The 18151-nt window shown below is 44.2% G+C and overlaps 1 protein-coding gene across 1 annotated transcript in view; it reads left to right on the top strand.

The window, feature by feature from the left end:
• The first annotated feature begins 483 nt into the window (after window positions 1-483).
• LOC111153568 (FERM domain containing 3) overlaps window positions 484-18151 on the top strand; it is a 348258-nt gene continuing 330590 nt past the window's right edge. Inside the window, exon 1 of the mRNA XM_022512676.1 lies at window positions 484-698. Within this exon, the coding sequence (XP_022368384.1) occupies window positions 552-698 (147 nt within the window). The 5' untranslated portion in view covers window positions 484-551. The remainder of the gene's footprint in view (window positions 699-18151) is intronic.

Here is an 18151-nt window from a genome sequence, read left to right as displayed (position 1 = left end):
CAGAGCAGGGCGCTGTCGGGCGCGTGGGGGAGCCGGGGCAGGGACGAGCGTGACCAGGAGCCGGAGCGATCGCGGCCGGAGAGGGAGGAGGCGGCCGGGCCCAGCCTGACGCAGCGGCGGCGACGGCGGCGAAGCAGGCCACTGCCAGGGCACCCCGGCCACCAGCGCCTGCCATCCCTCCGCCTCCTCCTCCCGCGGCTTCCCCGCGCGTGGGTGTGAGTGTGTCGCGCGCCCGCCCAGGGTCACGGGCCCGGGGCACCCTCTGCACACTAGCCCGGGCGGAGGGAGGCGCAGGAGCGCGCGCGACGGGCGGAGGCGGGGAAAGGAGCCGGAGAGGCGGAGGCGAGGGAGGGGAGCGAGGGAAGGGAGGGACCCGCCCGCCGCGCCCCAGCCGCCCGGCATGTGTGGCCGCAGGCGCCCGTCGCCGCCGCTGTCCCGGGGCTGAGCCGCACCCGGGTGTCCGGGACGGTGCGTGCGCGAGTGTGTCCGTCCGCGCGGGCGAGCGCTACGCCGGCCCCGAGCCTCCCGCTCGCTCCCCCGGGCCGCGGTGCATGTTCGCCTCTTGCCACTGTGTGCCGAGAGGCAGGAGGACCATGAAAATGATCCACTTTCGGAGCTCCAGCGTCAAATCGCTCAGCCAGGAGATGAAATGCACCATCCGGCTGCTGGACGACTCGGAGATCTCCTGCCACATACAGGTGCGGGCTGCCCCGGGCGAGGGCGCGGGGGCCTCTGCGGGTGGGCGTGCGCGGGCAGGGGCGGGAGAACCCATGCGGGGGCCTGCTAGAAAGCCAGATTTCTTTCTCCGCCCTGTGAGGCTGGGAGCCCTACCCAGGGATGGGGCGCGTTATCAGCGACGGGATCCCTTCCCAGGCTTGCAAGGTGCGCGCAAGTCTCGCCGCGCCTAGGCTGGGGGCGCGGGGCAGCTTCCTCCTGGCAGAGGCTAACCCCTTGATCCCTTCCCCCGCCAGGAAATGGGAGCTCGGGGAGCCGAGAGGGACACCTGCATGTCGCCCATTCTTCCTTCCTCCCTTCCTCCACGTGGAGAAGGGATGCACCAGCTCGGGTTCACTCATTCCTCTCTTGGCGCCCGGGCTCCAGAGGGGCCCTCAGCCCCAGGGACCCGCTTTCCCTCCTTGCCGCCCTCCTACCGATGGCCTTTACTCCGCATGGTGCGGCGGGGAAGTTTCCTGGGAGTCAGAGAGGCTGGGCAGACCTGGGCTCCAGCCTTGAGGGATGGGGCGCGCGCTGCGCGGAACTGGAGCTACCCCAAAAGGAATCATGAAGTCGTTGTGTTTCAGAGAAAGGAAAAGGGTTGTGGAGCCAGCGGGGAGGGAGCCTTGCAGGACCTGGGTCCCGGGAAGAAGCGCCCCTTGGAATATTGGTGGAATATTGCTCAAGTTGGAGAAAGCAAGAGTTCTTTGGGCGAAGGTAGCTTTCCTGGCTGCCTCATCCTTGGGTTGTAAGTGCTTTTGAGCTTGCAGGAGATGTAGCGTGAGCTACAAGGGTGTGTGTGTTTGTGTGTGTGTGTGTGTGTGTGTGTGTGTGTGTGTGTGTATTGTGCGTGTGCGCGCACGCGCACGTGCACCTTTGGTGCGCGTATATGTAGGCAGATGTGTGCCCTCTCCTTTGACCCACTGAGCACTCACAATCTGGAAGGGTTGTGTCAGGGCTCAGCACGATTAACTTCTGACTTTTAAATCTATCTGCTTATTTTTTTCTCTGGGATTTCGTCTTCTCGCCTTCCTGAGTCTGGAGGCTACAGGACTGAGCTATTTTTTAAATAGAGAGCACACTATCTAGTTGCCTTGAGAGATGAATGGGGGCAGCGTCTCTCAGCGGCAGGAATGGGTCTCTGGGCTGTGTTAACCCCACAATGAATGAATGAATGAATGAATGAAAGGTCTTTCCCATTTGTTTGGTTTGCCCATGGAAGTTTGTGACACAGAGACAGTGGCAACTAATTCGTAAGCAGAAGATTGAACAAGTTTCCAGGCAGGAACGTGGTGTCCCACCTGATGTCCCAGGAGAGTAGGAGCCCAGTGAATTTTCTGGAGGATCTTGAATTTCATTCTTAGTGAATCGGTGCTGCTAAACTTAATAATAAAGGGATTAGCAGGTTAGGCAGTTTTCTGTCCTGCCACAGGGTTGCACAGAAACATTTTGGCATGCACTGTCTTGTGATCCAGAGGTAATTGTTGGTGTACCTTGCCTTAGGTCCTGGAGTGGATGTACAGATCCTTTAACCCGAATTGAATATGTAAATAACAGAGGGACCAGCAGCAGAGGGTTAGGGATGCTGAGTTCTCCTCTGCTTTCTCAGCCCTCTGTGTGCCCAGTCCTGTCCCACTTGGAGTTGACACCACTGGGTTTTATCCCTTTCCGTACTTAGTCTTCCTTAGAATAGATAAGTTGTCCCCAAAGGGCATGTATTTGTTGTCTGGTGTCCGAGAAACAATAAATTGTAGCCAGTCTAATAATAGTTTGGCAAGTTAGCGTTTTTGCGGCCCTACTGATGCTGAAGAGGTTAAAATGCTGTGTTCAAAAATGTTGATTTTTTTGGAATTGTTTCAAACTCACATGTTTCATTTTGTGGTCCATCTTTTTGGCTCCTTCTGTCCACAAATGGTGATGATTGTTTAACCAATAAGGGGGAATTCAAAGATCCTATATTGATAATTTTGGAACTTACTTTCCTAGACTTTTCCAGACCCAGGAAGTGAAATTGTACTTCTGGGTACAGGGTCACAAACAACCTTCCATGTGTTTAACACTAGAACAAAATGGTATTTTGAAAAAAGGAACCTCTCGGAGTAACCTGTCCATGCCCTCGGGGAGCTGCCTGTTCTTTCTTCCCTGCTTGCCTTTCCCCCTCTCTTCCAGGGAATCACAAAGTTAAAGAAGTGTAAGGACCATCATCCAGTATCACACATCCTCACGCCATGACCTGCACAGAATGGGACTTATGGAATTTCCCCCACAAAACAACAGCTTTTAATTATTCTGTCTCAAATTATATAATTGACAGAGAAAACTTACAAAGAAACAACCGAGTGGCCTAGTCTCAGCTGCCTGAGATCCATTTCCAGAGGCGGTGCTGAAAGTCACTTGCTCTGTCTCTTTCCAAAGAGTTTAGGTTGTTGTCCCATCAGGTTATTAGGGTGTGAATGTTTAGGTCAGAGGAGGAGGAATTCCAAATGAACAGGGAGCAAAAGGAGAGTTTGGGGCACTGATGGAGGCCTGGGGAACGGAAGGAGTGGCTGAATATTCCCGACTGGGCTTTTCCAACTGACTCAACCTTTGAAGTCTGGATAGCGTAGAGGGACATGAGTTAATTCTAACCCCTTTATTCAGTCTTGATGCTTCAAGTAGGGTGGAATCCTAGCCACGTTCCCCACTCTATCCACTTTCTTCAGAGGCTGGCATGGTTAGTCACAGCTCCTTCTAATGAACTTGTCATTTTTAATACTGACTTTTATTGAGTAAAATGTAAACTTTTCACATTATACATTCTTTAGCAAAGCCTCGTAAACATGCTTGATATTATTGGAATTGGCTGGGAATTTTGATTTGTGTTTGAACAGAAATCTTAGTCCAGTGCTTAATACATAATAGGCATTGAATAAATACTCATAAATGTAGATTTCCTTCATAGGCTGTTAAATCCATAGGGTAGGAACATTTTGTGGTGGTGGTTGTTGTTTATTAAGGATTCCCCAATACTGAGAGTAGTACCTGGCATATAATCCTGTTCAACAAACACTTGCTGATTGAATGAGTGCTCAGTATCTAATCTAGGTCATTACTTATCATCATGAGAGTAACATGATGACATTGGTTTGGGAATCAGGAGGTACATGGTTTAATTATGTTATCAACCAGTTTTGTGACACTTAGCAAGTCAGTTGACATTTGGAGTCAATGTTTCTTTTCCTCTTTTGTAAAATAAGGGAGTTGGGTTAGATGGCTAGTTCCAATTTAATAAATCTGATTTAATTACTATGTAGACTAGTCGCATTTGAGTGAAACACTGTTAACAGAGTGGTTGGATACACATTATCCCATGATTTTCATACCTCCATTTTATTGATGATATTGTGTTATGGAGTGTGGCCTTTATTTTTTAGATGCGAGAAATAAGGGTCAGAGAGATTAAGCAATTTGGGTCATCTGGCAAGTAGGTAGGTTAGAACCCTGGTCGTCGGACTAAAATTTCAGAGTTCTTCTCAGTGGCTGTCTCTTGAGACTTGAGAGTTAGGATGTTTTGGGCTTCCTAAGAACCCCAAAGAGAGTAAGAGAGTAGCCAAGTTAAAGTGGATTAAATGATAAGTACACTAACTGTCTTACCTAATGAAAAGTCCAGAGTTTGGCCAGCTACAGGGTTGCTCGGCAGTTCTGCATGGACCCAGGCGCTTTCCATCTTCCCACACTGTTAACCTCAGCATATCTGCTATGGTGCTTAGAGTGGTCATTCTTACAAGGTAGTGGCCATATTTGTGGATGTGAGTCAGGCACCACCGTATCTACCATTGCAGAGGTGGTACTTCCGTATGCATTTCTTTTTATCACGAGGAAGATCTTTTCCAGAGGCCCCTATCAGTCTTCCCATCAGATCTTGTCCGGCGGGATTCAATCATATACCTGTGTGCTAGCTGTAGAAGAGTTTAGGAATGTGTGCTTTTGGTCCCTATGCTCTTGCCTCTCTATAGTGGGAGGAGGGCTTTGGCATTATGCAAGCAGTGGAGAAGTGTGTGTGTGTGTGTGTGTGTGTGTGTGTGTGTGTGTGTTTGTGTGTCCTTCTGTGGTGGGAGGAAGGGATAACTATTGGCTAAGCAAGCAGTAGTGTCTTTCGAATAAGTCAATTTGGGGAATGGTAACATAATTAAACCATGTATCTCCTGATTCCCAATTATGATTATTGTTAGAATAAAACTGTCAGCAAAGTTTAATAAGATGTTATCTAAGTCCTGGCTTATTATAGGCAATCTCTGTGTGATCAAATTCCAGAATGAGAAGAATTGTCGGATTGTCCTTTGTTGTTTGTGTTAAGGATCACTTCTGTTCTTACTGAGCTGGTGGGTTCTTGGTAGCTCCGAATCATCTGACATAGAGCGAGCACCTCTGGTACAGCTCTACTTGTTGAAGAAGCCCTATGACCAAGAAGTCAAGAACTTTGAACCCTGGCTTGACCACTGACTAGCCAGGTGACTTTGGACGAGTCACTTTACCAGTTTGGGTCTCAGTTTGCTCATCTGTAAAGTGGGGATAATAATGGCCTAGGCCTCATGGGGTTGTTGTAATGCTTGGTAACTGGCCCACAGTGAGAGCCAAAACAATGTTGACTGTTATCTTTCTATTATGTGAAGGTATATTCGAGATAATTCTAAATAGTGGGGAGGCTTTGGCTTAAATCTAATGTCTTGAAGTCTAAATTCCATTTTATGATGGTGCAAGACCTTGAGCAAGTCACTGGGCCCGTGTTGTTCCTCTGTAATTCCCCAGTTGCCAATCTCCACTGGGTTGTTGGGAGGATGTACATGAAATGCATCATAAATGTCAAAACATCGCTCAAATGTAGAACACCACTTTAATAGCTGGGGAAAAAAAGAGAGTAGTTTACTGTTCTTTGAGTTTCTTACCCGTTGGAACAGGTACTTGAATATCACATGCGAACGTTCATATGTGCTGAGTATCAGGCCCCATGCCAATCCAGGTGGTGAAATCCAATCGGGGTCCAGCTCACAGCCACACCTCTTCTGATAATAAGGACAATCCAACACTTTTCTCTGTCGAACTCACCTAGAATGCCATTCAGAGTCCACTGAAAATCAGACACAAAAGGAATAGCAGGGAGAAACACTTTGTTAAATACCATGGCCCAGCTCTGACGTTTTTAGGCCTGGATTACGTGGGCCAGCTCTTTGTATTAAGGATATTGTGAAAAAAAAAGTAATGTTATTTCAATGGTCTGCTAAGATCTTATCTCTTGATGTCCTCAAAGCAATGGCGAAGTGTATTGAGTGCAGAGAGAATGTAACACTGTTGGCTCCCCCTCATTTGGACAGTCTGCTGGGTGCTTGTAACTACGTCTAACAAATTCTAATTCAGACTGGCTCGAACATCGAGGACATTTACTGGCTCTTATATCCTGATGTCTTGAGTTAAGGGCTTCATTCAAGGACTCTGCTGCTTTCTGTAAGGCTTTATCCTCAGACTGGCCTTGAGATGGTTATGGTAATGTCAGTCCTCACCTTTTCATGGGACACCCTCCAGAGGCAGAGGGGAACTACTTCCAACCCAGCATTCCCACAAAAGTCCTGCAGCCATTCTGATCAGACCTAAGTCACAGGCCTGCCCCTAAACCGGTGACTCTGGTCGGTGGCTTCAAGTGAGCAGAACTTGACCCTGGGACTCAGCATGGAGTTAGGAGGTGGCTGGCATGGGAGGAGGGGTCAATGCCTAAAAATCAGGGGTCTCTTGAGAGGGAGGGTAGGGAAATGGCTGCTAGGAAGATAACCCACAATACCCACGCTAGCTGTTTGGTCTGGGTCAGTGGTTCTCAAATTGTGTTCTGGGGACCCCCAGATGTCCCTGAGATCAGCATGGGTCAGTACTTCTTCTCTTTTTATTGCTATTTTCTATTCCGTTGTGTGGATAGATCACATTTTATCAGTTCCCCAGTTGGTGAAAATTTGGGTTGTTTCCACTTTTTGTCTGTTGCAAATAACGTTGCAGTGAACATTCCTTTACAGGTTTCTGTGTGGACAATTTCTTTTGGGTTTATACCTGGGAGTGACATTACTAGATCTATGTTTAACCTTTGGAAGACTGACCGTCAAACTGTTTTCCAAAGTGGCTGTGCCATTTTACGTCTCCATCAGTAGTGCACAAGGGTGTTGATTTCTGCATATCTTTGCCAACACTTGTTGTTATTTTTCTGTTTGATTATAACAGCTCAGTGGGTGCGAAGTGGTATCTTGTCATGGTTTTGATTTTCATTTCCTTGGTGCCTCTGATTTTGAGCATCTTTTCTTGTGCCAGGGGGCCTATGTGTATCTTTTTTGGAGAATTGTCTATTTGGATCCTTTGCCCTGTTTTAAATTGGATTTTTAAATTTTTGTTATTGTTCTTTATATATTCTGAATACTTATGCAATACATGACCTGTAAATATTTTTCCTATTCTGTGGGCTGTCTCTTTACTTTCTTGGTGGTGTCAGAAATTTTAAAATTTTGGTGAAATTCACCTCCTTTTCTCTTTTGTTGCTTGTGTTTTTGATGTCGTAGCTTGGGAACTATTGCATAGTCCAGGGTCATGAATACTTATGCCTATGTTTTAACAGTTTTATAGTTTCACATTTAGGTTTTTGATTCATTATTATATTAATGTGTCATTCATATACCACAAAATTTACTATTTTAAGGTGTACATTTCAGTGGATTTTAGTATGTTCAAAAGGTTGCGCAACGATGACTACTGTATTTCCTGAAGGCTGTCATCCTCCCCCGAATAAACCTGTGCCCATTAACAGTCCAAGAGTGTTCGGTTCCAATTCCACTGTTTGAAGAGGGGAGTTCCTCTCATATACCTGACAATTCTCTGATATCACCTACACCTACAACTCCATTTTTACACTGTCTACCTGGAGATCACATCACATCCTACAGGCTCAGTCCCACGAGACTGCCTCCACTTGAGAAGCCAGTCATGAGGCTAGGTTGTCATCTAAGCTTCTGACTGACTGGCTGTAGAGTGGAGGTTCCCATGACCTCCTCCTTGAGTTTGATTAATTTGCTGGAGTGGCTCCCAGAACTCAGAGAAACATTCTCCTTACCAGATCACTAGTTTATTATAAAAGTATGTAACTCAGGGAACAGCCAGATGGAAGAGATGCATAGGGCAAGGTTGGGGGGAAGGAGGTACAGCTTCCATGCTCTCTCCAGGAGTACCAATCTCCTAGCACCTCTCTGTGCTAACGACACTCTCAACCCAGAAACTCTCCAAATCCTGTCATTTTGGGTTTTTATGGAGGCATCATTACACAGGCACAATTGGTTAAATCGTTGGCTGTTGGTGGTTGAACCCAATTTCCAGCTCCTCCCTGGAGGTCAGGGAGATGGGACTGAAAGTTCCAACCCTCTAATCACATGGTGGGTTCTCCTGGCAACCAGCCCCAGTCCACAGGAGATTTCCAAAAGTCACCTCATTAACATGACAAAAGACACATTTATTGTCCACCTCACTTAAGAAATTGCAAGGGTTTTTACGAGCTCTGTGCCAGAAAGGAGGGCAAAGACAAAATATATATTTCTTTTTTTTTTTTTTAAGATTTTATTTTTATTTATTTGTCAGAGAGAGAGGGAGAGAGAGCGAGCACAGGCAGACGGAATGGCAGGCAGAGGCAGAAGCAGGTTCCCTGACGAGCAAGGAGCCCGATGTGGGACTTGATTCCAGGACGCTGGGATCATGACCTGAGCCGAAGGCAGCTGCTTAACCAACTGAGCCACCCAGGCGTCCCACAAAATATATATTTCTTATTGTAATTCACAGTAACACACAGCTACTCCTCATCTTTGATCCAATTTGAGTTAACTTTGTATAGGGTGTAGAGTAGGGGGTCCAGCTTTAATCCTTTGCGTGTGAATATTCAGCTGTCCCAGCACCATTGTTTGGAACAACGATTATCTTCCCCATTGAATTGTCTTGTCATCCTTTTTGAGATGTTTGCTTTTCCACTCTTGTTCTCTCACAAGTGTGCAGTGGAGTTTTCCAGAGGCTATAATGATATGTGATATAGAAATGCATTAAATGCAGAAGCAGGTGTGAGAATCCACCTGTCTTCTTTTGAGCCAAACCTTAAAGATACTTGCAAAAATGTAAACAGTGCTATTTTTCTCACTCAATCAGTTATTAGTTTGCAAATACAGGTTATTTTTTATACAATATGCAATTTTTGTTAACGTGCAGTGGGTTTACTATCTTTACATGAATCAAAAACTGAATATTCAGAAGAATTCTCAGGAAATTGATATACCCAGCCCAAATAAAAATTCTACAGATCCTCTGCAGTGTGAGGGGGTTTTGAGGCCAATAAGATTAAGAATTGCAGGTTTTGGTGAATCTCAATTTACTGAATGTCTTGAAATATTAAAAAAAAAAAAAAGACCAAATAAAACAAAATAGAATTCCCAATGCATCTTGGGCCTCCAACCTGACAAGTTACAGGTATTTGAAATGATATCAACTAAATAAAAAACACCAGTGTGTACATGGAAAATGTGTATGTGCATATTTGGAATTCTTAGTAATAACCAAGTGCCTGTGTGTGGGGAGGGCCGGGGGCAGTGTTGCGCAAAGGACAGGGCCTGGCTCCATTGGAGTAAGCATTTCCTGGTTGTACTTGCTTTCCAACTAAATCTTCATCTTTCACCTCTGGCAATTAAAAGCCATGTCTTGAGACCCTCTTTTGATTGTGAAAAATGTGCAGTAACCATGCGTTAAGAGTTTAAAATGTAAACTACTTGAATGCAGTCTGTTAGTCACTTGCATTCTTAAGTTGTTCCTTCTTTTTTTAAGTAGGCATTCTGGGAAAACTTAAAGGTTGCCCGGATGGAATTACCAGAATGTGTCCTGCAGAGAATCTAATACGAGATTCATGTGCGTGAGAGATGGGCATTTGGTACATAGCACCGTTCCCTGTTAGTTCCCACTCTGTGTGATGAAGGGTTCAAATTGCTTCTGTGAAGTAGCAGAGAGCCAGACATGGAGTCTAGAGATGGGGAAAAGTGGGATTATAACCTGGAATCATTAGGGCAGGTTTTGCAACTGGGAGTTGAATTTAATTCAGACTCAAAGGAGTTGGTGTTCAGCTCTTGGGGAGTGGTGGTGTGTGTGTAACAGTTCTCGATCTCTAATATTCATGTGGATCTTCTGTGTTCTTGTTAAAATGCAAATTCTGATCCAGGAGGTCTTGAGGTGGGCCCTGGAAGTCAGCATTCTAGTAAGATTCTAGATGCTGCTTCTGGTCTGTGTACCACACTTGGAATAGTCAGGTGTTAGAGGAATTTATCTGTCTCATAATCAAATTCTTAATTTCCTTGAGTGTGGGGACTTTTTGGCCCTTATCTCCCTTAATAACCCTTCACTCAACACATTTCCCTCAGTAGATGGTCCATGAATGTTTGAGTAAGTGAATGAATGAATAAATAAAGGAACCCATCCAGGTGCATGTATCATGATAGACCGAAATACTGATTAGACACTGATCCCGGGGCTGACATGATTCCTTTTGATTCCCAGCTGCAGGCAAATCACAAGTCTGTTTTTCCAAGCAGGATTTCCTTTGATCGTCAATCTGATGAAGTTTGGAACATCTGAGAGCACGTGGGGGCCCTGGGTTAATAAGAGACTCTGTGTCCCTCTGGGCTACACTTCCCACTTTTGCTTTCCTGTATCCTGGGCTCTCAGTGGCCTTGCAGAGGAACTCTGGCAACTCCTTGACACAAACAAATCATTTTGTATAAGCCAGTAGTGCCTGGAAGCTCCCGGAGGAATAGGGGACCCAGCTGTCCTCACTTGCCGAAGGGACCCCAGGGGACAGTGACCCTGGAGGACAATGGAAAATACATTTGAGGTGTAACATAAGCTTTGAAGCTGTTTGTTTTGGTGGCTTTCCCTGAAGATTCAGGAGGGAAGGAGAGGATAACTTTAGAAAAATAAATGAAATTTATTCTAAGAGGAAAGAACAATGGCATAGATCAAGCAGTTTCCACCGCCCCCCCCCCAAATGAATTAGTGAAGTTTTTTGAAATAACATTGATAAGTATTTCAAAAATATTTCCTATATGCCAAGTACAGAGCTGGGAACTAGATAGAAATAGAAAAAATTATCAGCCTTTAAGAAGCTCCCAGTCATTTGGGGGAAGAGAGACAAGATAGTGTGGCACAAGGACAAAACCACAGCCATAGGGACAGGTATGGGGAAGTGGAGGACCAGGAGGGGGCATTTGTGTCAGACTCGGGGATCAGTAAGTATTTCTGGTATAGATGAACTTGATTAATAATTAAAGGACAAGTGGAAATAAATTCTTTAAAGGAGGAGAAAAAGGCATTTAGGCATTTCAAATAAGGTGAGCCTTTGCTTGGGATAAAACCCTGAGCATGAAACAGCATGATCAGATACAGAAATGAAATGAAGGGAGGGTCTGGGATTAAGTCCTGGGACTTTGGTTTCCGTAACAAAGGTAATGGCCATACCCCCGAAGGAGAGACAAAACTGGCCACGTAATTTTTGGGGCCCAGTGAAAAGTGAAAATATGGAACCCTTTGTTCAAAAATGAAGAATTTCAAGAAAACCAAGTGCAGGGCCCTTCTGAGCATGGGCGATTCACCCAGGAAGCTGGCCCTGAGACGATCGAATAAAGGAGAGACAGGTTGGGGGAGGTGATGGTGAGTTTCATTTTGGGCTCTTAACTTTGAGGAGCTTGTGGGACACCTGAATGGAGAAATCCCAGCTGGAAATAAGCAAGGAAAGTCAGCAGAGAGGTCTGGCATGGAGACACCGATCAGGGCATTCTTTGTGTTCATGCAAATAGTGGCAGAAGCCATGTGGGTTTGTGAATGAAACGATCAGGATGGGTCTTTTTTGTCTATCTTTCTGCTTGGAACATCCCTGTAGATCAAACCAATGGATTCTGAGCTCTGGAATTCTCTCGAAGAGTACTTGATCATTTTAACTTTGTAAGGCAACTTTGACCACAGTAGGAACTTCTCCATTTTCTTCTGCAAGTAGGCCACACAAATCAGAGTTACGGGTGGAAAAATATTTTTCTGCTCTTCATCCTCATTTCTTTGCTTGGACTATCAAATAAGAAAAGTCCCCTCTCAGCTGGAAGCGTCTGATTACAAAGCATAGGATTTGCACGCTAGGGAAGTCACCCTTTGAGACGGTGTCATGACCATTAAATAGATAATACATTTTAAAATCTTTTCAACCTTGTACATAATTAAAGTAAACATGTTGTATGAGGAGCAACTTTGCAAGTTATGTTATAATAATTGATCTTTTATTCAACATTAATTTATATGTTAGAGAGCTCTTTTAGCAAATTTTTTTTGGTACTTAGTTCCCAGGGGATTATTGTGAATTTTAATTAAAGTGAATTCAAGTTCTGTAAAACTACTCCAAGAAATAATCTATGATGAGTAATGTAATGACTTGGATCTTAGGTGTACATTAGAGTTTTTGTCTGAATATATATATCTATGTATCTTGCTAAGGTTTGAAGTATGATTATTCTGTAGCAGGGGAAAGCAATTACCATGTTAACAGATTAGGGTCTGGCTTATTATCTCTCCCTTTACAGGTGTAATTTTTGCTTTAAGACACTAGGGTGGTCAACATTGTTCAAGAAAAGATTGAACCAGGGTCTTGACATATAAACTGAAAATTCAAACACAGTATCATTTACTAATGGATTGGTAATAAAAATAAGCAGGCTTAAACTATGAGTAACTACTGAGACTTATTAATAGAAGAGGGGACAAAAGCCTATTTAATAAGTTGGCTAATGATTCCTCCTTGATGTTACTAGCTGATGTTGTTTTTTTGGGCTGGTCTGTGTATGTATTGTTGCTCATTGTTCTGAAAATAATGCTCGTCCTTGTGATCTGATCTGTATCTGTATGTAGGTGTTATCTGCAATGGTGTGATGGTGTTGGTATTTACTGCTCTTTGTTTAGTAGCATTCTTTCCCTTCCCTCATATGCCTCTTGATATCCTTGAGTAGTATGTTAATAATGTGCATTAGCTAGTTGATTCAGTTGAGATCCAGAGAGGTGATGTGATTTGCCTAAGGTCACATACTTAGCAAAATTAGGATGGGACCTGGTGTCTTGAATTTTAAGTTTGCTCCTAAACTTATACTAAATACTATTATCTTGATTTTGAATCTTCTTTGGTAGTCTAAATGATGTGATTCTTTTTCAGTGGAAACTTTTTTCTTTTTTTTGTTTAAGATTTTATTTATTAGGGAGAGAGCATGTGAGTGAGGGGAGGGGCAGAGGGAGAGGTAGAGAATATCAGGCAGATGCCATCTGAGAACAAAGCCCACCATGGGACTTGATCTCACGACCCTGAGATCATAACTTGAGCCAAAATCAAGAGTCTGCTGCTCAACCTACTGAGCTACCCAGGTGCCCCTCACTGGTAACTTTCCCAATAGCAAAGGGAAAAACCATACACTGACCAGAAAGCATATTGACACTTTAGAACTGCCATCCAAGGACACAATTTTAGTTCTTTTCTACTTTCTTTTAGTCAACATGTCATTCAGCCTATAGCTACATGAAAATTGTGACCAACTTATTATGTATTTATGCATATATTGCTGTGTAACATAATTAGATCATTGAAAGATACCTTCCCTTTCTCTTCACATGTTGGTATAGACATAGCTTATAGTTTGAAATTTCAAAGGAACTCCTAAAAATTGAAAGGGGAAAAAAAAGAGGAAGGATGATGTCAATAGAATTTTCTTTCTGTCTTTTATGGTAATTTACCTTCTAGTTTTGAAACTGACTCTGGAAGCTGAGATCTTAGCAATCCCAGACGATGGTATTTAGAGCTCTTCTGGAAACGTAGGAAAACAAAGCATTTGTTAGTTAGGCAAGAGCCATATCCTTGTCAGGCTCTCTTTGTTTTGAAAGCTGAGGTGGAATAAGAGCTCTAGAGTCGGGCGGAAGAAACACTCTCTACCACCTGGAGCCCTGTCAAGGGTAACTTCACCTCTTGGGTTCCCAAACCTCAAGGGAGAGGAACTTATGCTGAGGGCCATCATGCCACAGGGGATGATAGGGGCACCTTGAAAGGCACCTTTCATCTTCAGGTTTGGAGACATCGTTTCTCCAAGTGTAGGTGGCACCTTCTTGGTTCAGTGCTGATTAAAAGGAAAAAGAAAAGGAGAAAAAGTTGTAGAGTGGATTCAAGGGCAGCTGTGAAGTCTGAGTTTGCAACGCTAGCAGCAGTGTGGTAATTTGAGAAGAGCAAATTAGAAGAACAAAGCAGATTTTAATCATATGCCACAGAGAGGAAGGTGGTTTAGGTTTATCTCCAAATTGTACCTCCATTAGAGAAAGGGAGGCTTTTAATGCTATTATCCAATATTTATTGTTAAGGATTTCTTTCTTCTTTCTCCCCAGTGTTTCTTTAGTACACTCACTGGGTGGGGAATGCCAGCCTTTGGATTGAGCAGTGGTTAAATATAAAACTTTTTTTTTTTTTTTTGGTGTTGTGGGAAATGGAGAGAAAGAGAGAAAGAGAGACTTGGAGAGAAAAGAAGAGACAGGGAGAGACAGAGAGGGAGAGAGAGAGAAGTTGTGGGAGAGATCATTGATTTTGAGATTTAAGCTCTTTATTCTTTAGAAAACTTTGGTGTGAAGGTAAAATTGAATATTAAGAAAGCATTTCCTCCCATTTTTCCAGTCCTCGTCTGTCCATCCATCTGTTCATTCGTCTATCAACTTATCTACCCATTCAGCCACCTACCCTCCATCCAACAAGCATTTATCGAGCACCCCAATTAAGGATTGGCCTGAGTATTAGAGATACAGAGTTAGATAAAAATGTGGTCCTTTGCAGCCCAGTGGGGAAGATGCATATATAAACAGATTCAAGTTGGTACAGCTGATAGGAAGGACACCAGGATATTGTTGGAGCCCATAGACTCCAACAGGAAGGAAGGTCTGTCCTTCCTTTAATCTCTGCTTGCTCTCCTCCAAAGTTACTACCCAAAAGGATGTTCTTAGAAAAGGATCACTGATACTTCCTTACTCACATTTACTTGTGAATAAGAACATCTTTGAGAACTTTGCTCTTCATGCAGATATCTCAGCCAAAATTGTACCTTGCTGTAAAATGTGATTTCAAGAGGAGTCACAAACTCCCTTTGCTGCTTCTTACCAGATTTTCACCTGCCAAGTGTCCCCCATACAGAAATTCTGGAGTAGCCACGGGGCTCCTTCTTGCCTGAGAAGGACAGGGAAGGCTTTCTGGAGATGATGTCTCAAATGAGTTTTAAAGAAAAGGTAGGCATTGTCTGGCCAGTAAATTGGGGGAGTGCGTTCAGAAGGGGTACCGCTAGGGAAGGAAGGGCATTCTAGCAGAAGACTGAGCATAGGCAAAGGCATGGTGTTTGTGAGAAGCTAATAGAAATGCAGCATGGGGGTGCCTGGGTGGCTCAGTGGGTTAAGCCTCTGCCTTTGGCTCAGGTCATGGTCTCAGGATCCTGGGATGGAGCCCCGCGTCAGGCTCTCTGCTCAGCGGGGAGCCTGCTTCCCCCTCTCTCTCTGTGCCTGCCTCTCTGCCTACTTGTGATCTCTGTCAAATAAATAAATAAAATCTTAAAAAAGAAAAAAAGGAAATGCAGTGTGGTTTTATGTATCCACAGAGAGGTGTGTTCTATGCAATGGAAAGTCGACAGTTACCAGCACAGATGGTGTAGACAGTAGGGTGGAGAGTTGGAGTTGAGAAAACCATATGGCTACTGTTTGCTGGGCAGTGGTTGGTTGAGGCGTGGTTTGCCTGGGCCAGAATGACCTGGAGAACTGTTTGGCATCTTAGCTTTATTTCTAGAGCTGGAGGTAATGCATACTGGGTGCTTTATCACGGGCTTCGAAGGCTTCAGTGCTTCCTGAAAAGCATCACCCTGAGAAACACTGAAGTTTTCAAGTTCTTAGGGAAAGTTTTAAACTTTTATGTGTCACTGGGATGGTGATGGTTCCATGACCTTCAGTGATCCCAGTGGTAAAACAAGTCTGCCTTTCTTTCTTCTTTCCTCCCTCCCTCCCTCTCTTGTTCTCCCTCCCTCCTTCCCTCCCTTCTTTCCTTCCTTTTTAAAGATTTTGTTTATGTATTTGACAGAGAGAGACACAGCCAGAGAGGGGACATAAGGAGGGGGAGTGGGAGAGGGAGAAGCAGGCTTCTCGTTGAGCGGGAAGCAGGGAGCCCCATGTGGGGCTCGATCCCACGACCCGGGGATTATGACCTGAGCCTAAGGCAGGCGCTTAACAGCTGAGCGACCCAGGTGCCCTGCTCAAGTCTTTCTTAATTAGGGATCAGGAAACTGACAGCCTTTCCAGGGCAACTCACCCCATTAACTTGTTAGGGTAGTCCTGAGCCCAGCCAGGGAGGGCTTGATGGGAATTCTTGTGGAGGTTCCAGGAAGTGAGTGTTGAACAGAAGTGAGATGATTTGAAAAAGCCCTCCTTCTGCACTTCAGACAAGCATTGTCCAATAGAGCTTTTGTGCTGCTGAAACTGATTTCTGTCCATGCCGCCCAACTTGGTAGGCACTAGCCTTTGTGGCTGTTGAGCTCGTAAAATGTGACATATGTGCCAGAGAAACTGAACTCCAATGTTACTTCATTTTAATTCATTAAAAATCTCAATCTAGATAGCTACACATGCTTGTGGTTATTGTATTGGACGACACAGCTTAACATCTTTGCGGTGACTAACTCTGGAAGGAGAGAGGAATTGAGAGTCCAGTGTGGGGGACAATGCCTGGAAGCCTTCTTGCTTATCTCTATGTACTTCTGTGCCATTTGAACTTTTGGTAAGCCCATGTTTTGTAGCTTCATAATTTTAAAAGCATAAGACATTTGGAGCAAGATCTGTGTGCCTTTATTCTCCCAGAGGACTTAGAAAATTGGGAAGGAGTTTTGATTTTTAGTCCAAGAACTACACCCTTCTCAGGAGCGCTGGAAACCCATAGAAGAGAAGACACTCACTTACCCTAGTGAGTGACCAGCAGGGCTGGGGCCCAGAGATCCAGATCCATTTTTGTTGTTCTTTCGACTTCGAGATAAGGCCTGGTTCCTGTGAGCTCAGTCAGTGTTGCTATTTTTTCTCTGTACCTAGAAATAAGTGACATACAATGCCTTAGGTTCAAATTCCACTGTTCATTGCTGATGTATGGGAAAGAGGTTGACTTTTGCATGTTAATCTTGCTTTTCTGTTGATGCGTTCAGATTTTCTACATAAACAGTCATGTCATCTGTGAACAAAGACAGTTTTATTACTTCCTTCCCGTTTCTTTTGTTGCCTTTTTGCATTGGCAAGGACATCCTGTACCACGTTGAAAAGGAGTTGTGAGAGGGGACATCATTGCCTTGTCCCTAATCTTAGTGGGAAAACTTATGCGTTTCTCACCCTTGAGCATGATGTTAGCTCTAGGGTTTTTGGTGAAATTTTTTTATCAAGTTGAAAAAATTCCCCTCTTTTCCTAGTTTACTGAATTTTTTTTTTTTTTGTATCATGAGTGCTATTGGATATTGTCATATGCTTTTGCTGAATTTATTGATTCATGTGATTTAAAAAATTTTTTTAATTAATTTATTTATTTGACAGAGAGAGAGAGATCATAAGTAGGCAGAGAGGCAGGCAGATAGAGTGGGGGAAGTAGGCTCCCCTCTGAGCAGAGAGCCTGATGCGGGGCTCGATCCCAGGCCCCTGAGATCATGACCTGAGCTGAAGGCAGAGGCTTTACCCACTGAGCCACTCAGGTGCCCCTTAATTTTTTTTTAGCTTGTTGTGATGGATTCCATTAATTGATTTTTGAACGTCAAACCTGTCTGGTATGCCTGGGATGTGTCTCACTTGGTTGTGACGTGTAATTCTTTTTAGATTTTTAAAAAATTTTTATTTATTTATTTGACAGACAGAGATCACAAGTAGGCAGAGAGGCAGGCAGAGAGAGAGGGGGAAGCAGGATCCCCACCGAGCAGAGAGCCCTATGTGGGGTTCGATCCTAGGACCCTGAAATCATGACCCGAGCTCAACCCGCTGAGCCACCCAGGCGCCTCATGTGACTTGTAATTCTTTTTATATGTGTTGAATCATGCAGTGATTTAGAGAAAGGAAATTAACTCCTAAAACTTCTAATTATTGATAAATAAACAGTGCCTCTCAAATCAGCAGTTTTCCCTCCATCATTTATTTTGGAGATAATATATTTTATCTTTAATAATTATTGTAGAACACATAGTAAAAGTTCAAATCATACAAAAGACTACCCAGTGAAAAATAAATCCTTTTACATCTGCCCTCAGATGTACTCTTCAGAGGTTACCACTTACCACAGATTTTTTTGGTG

Source organism: Enhydra lutris, unplaced genomic scaffold (genome assembly GCF_002288905.1).
Source record: "Enhydra lutris kenyoni isolate GAN:26980312 unplaced genomic scaffold, ASM228890v2 scaffoldscaffold33, whole genome shotgun sequence".
NCBI lineage: Eukaryota > Metazoa > Chordata > Mammalia > Carnivora > Mustelidae > Enhydra > Enhydra lutris.
Note: the sequence above shows the minus strand (reverse complement) of the source record. Positions and strands in the feature narration are given on the sequence as shown.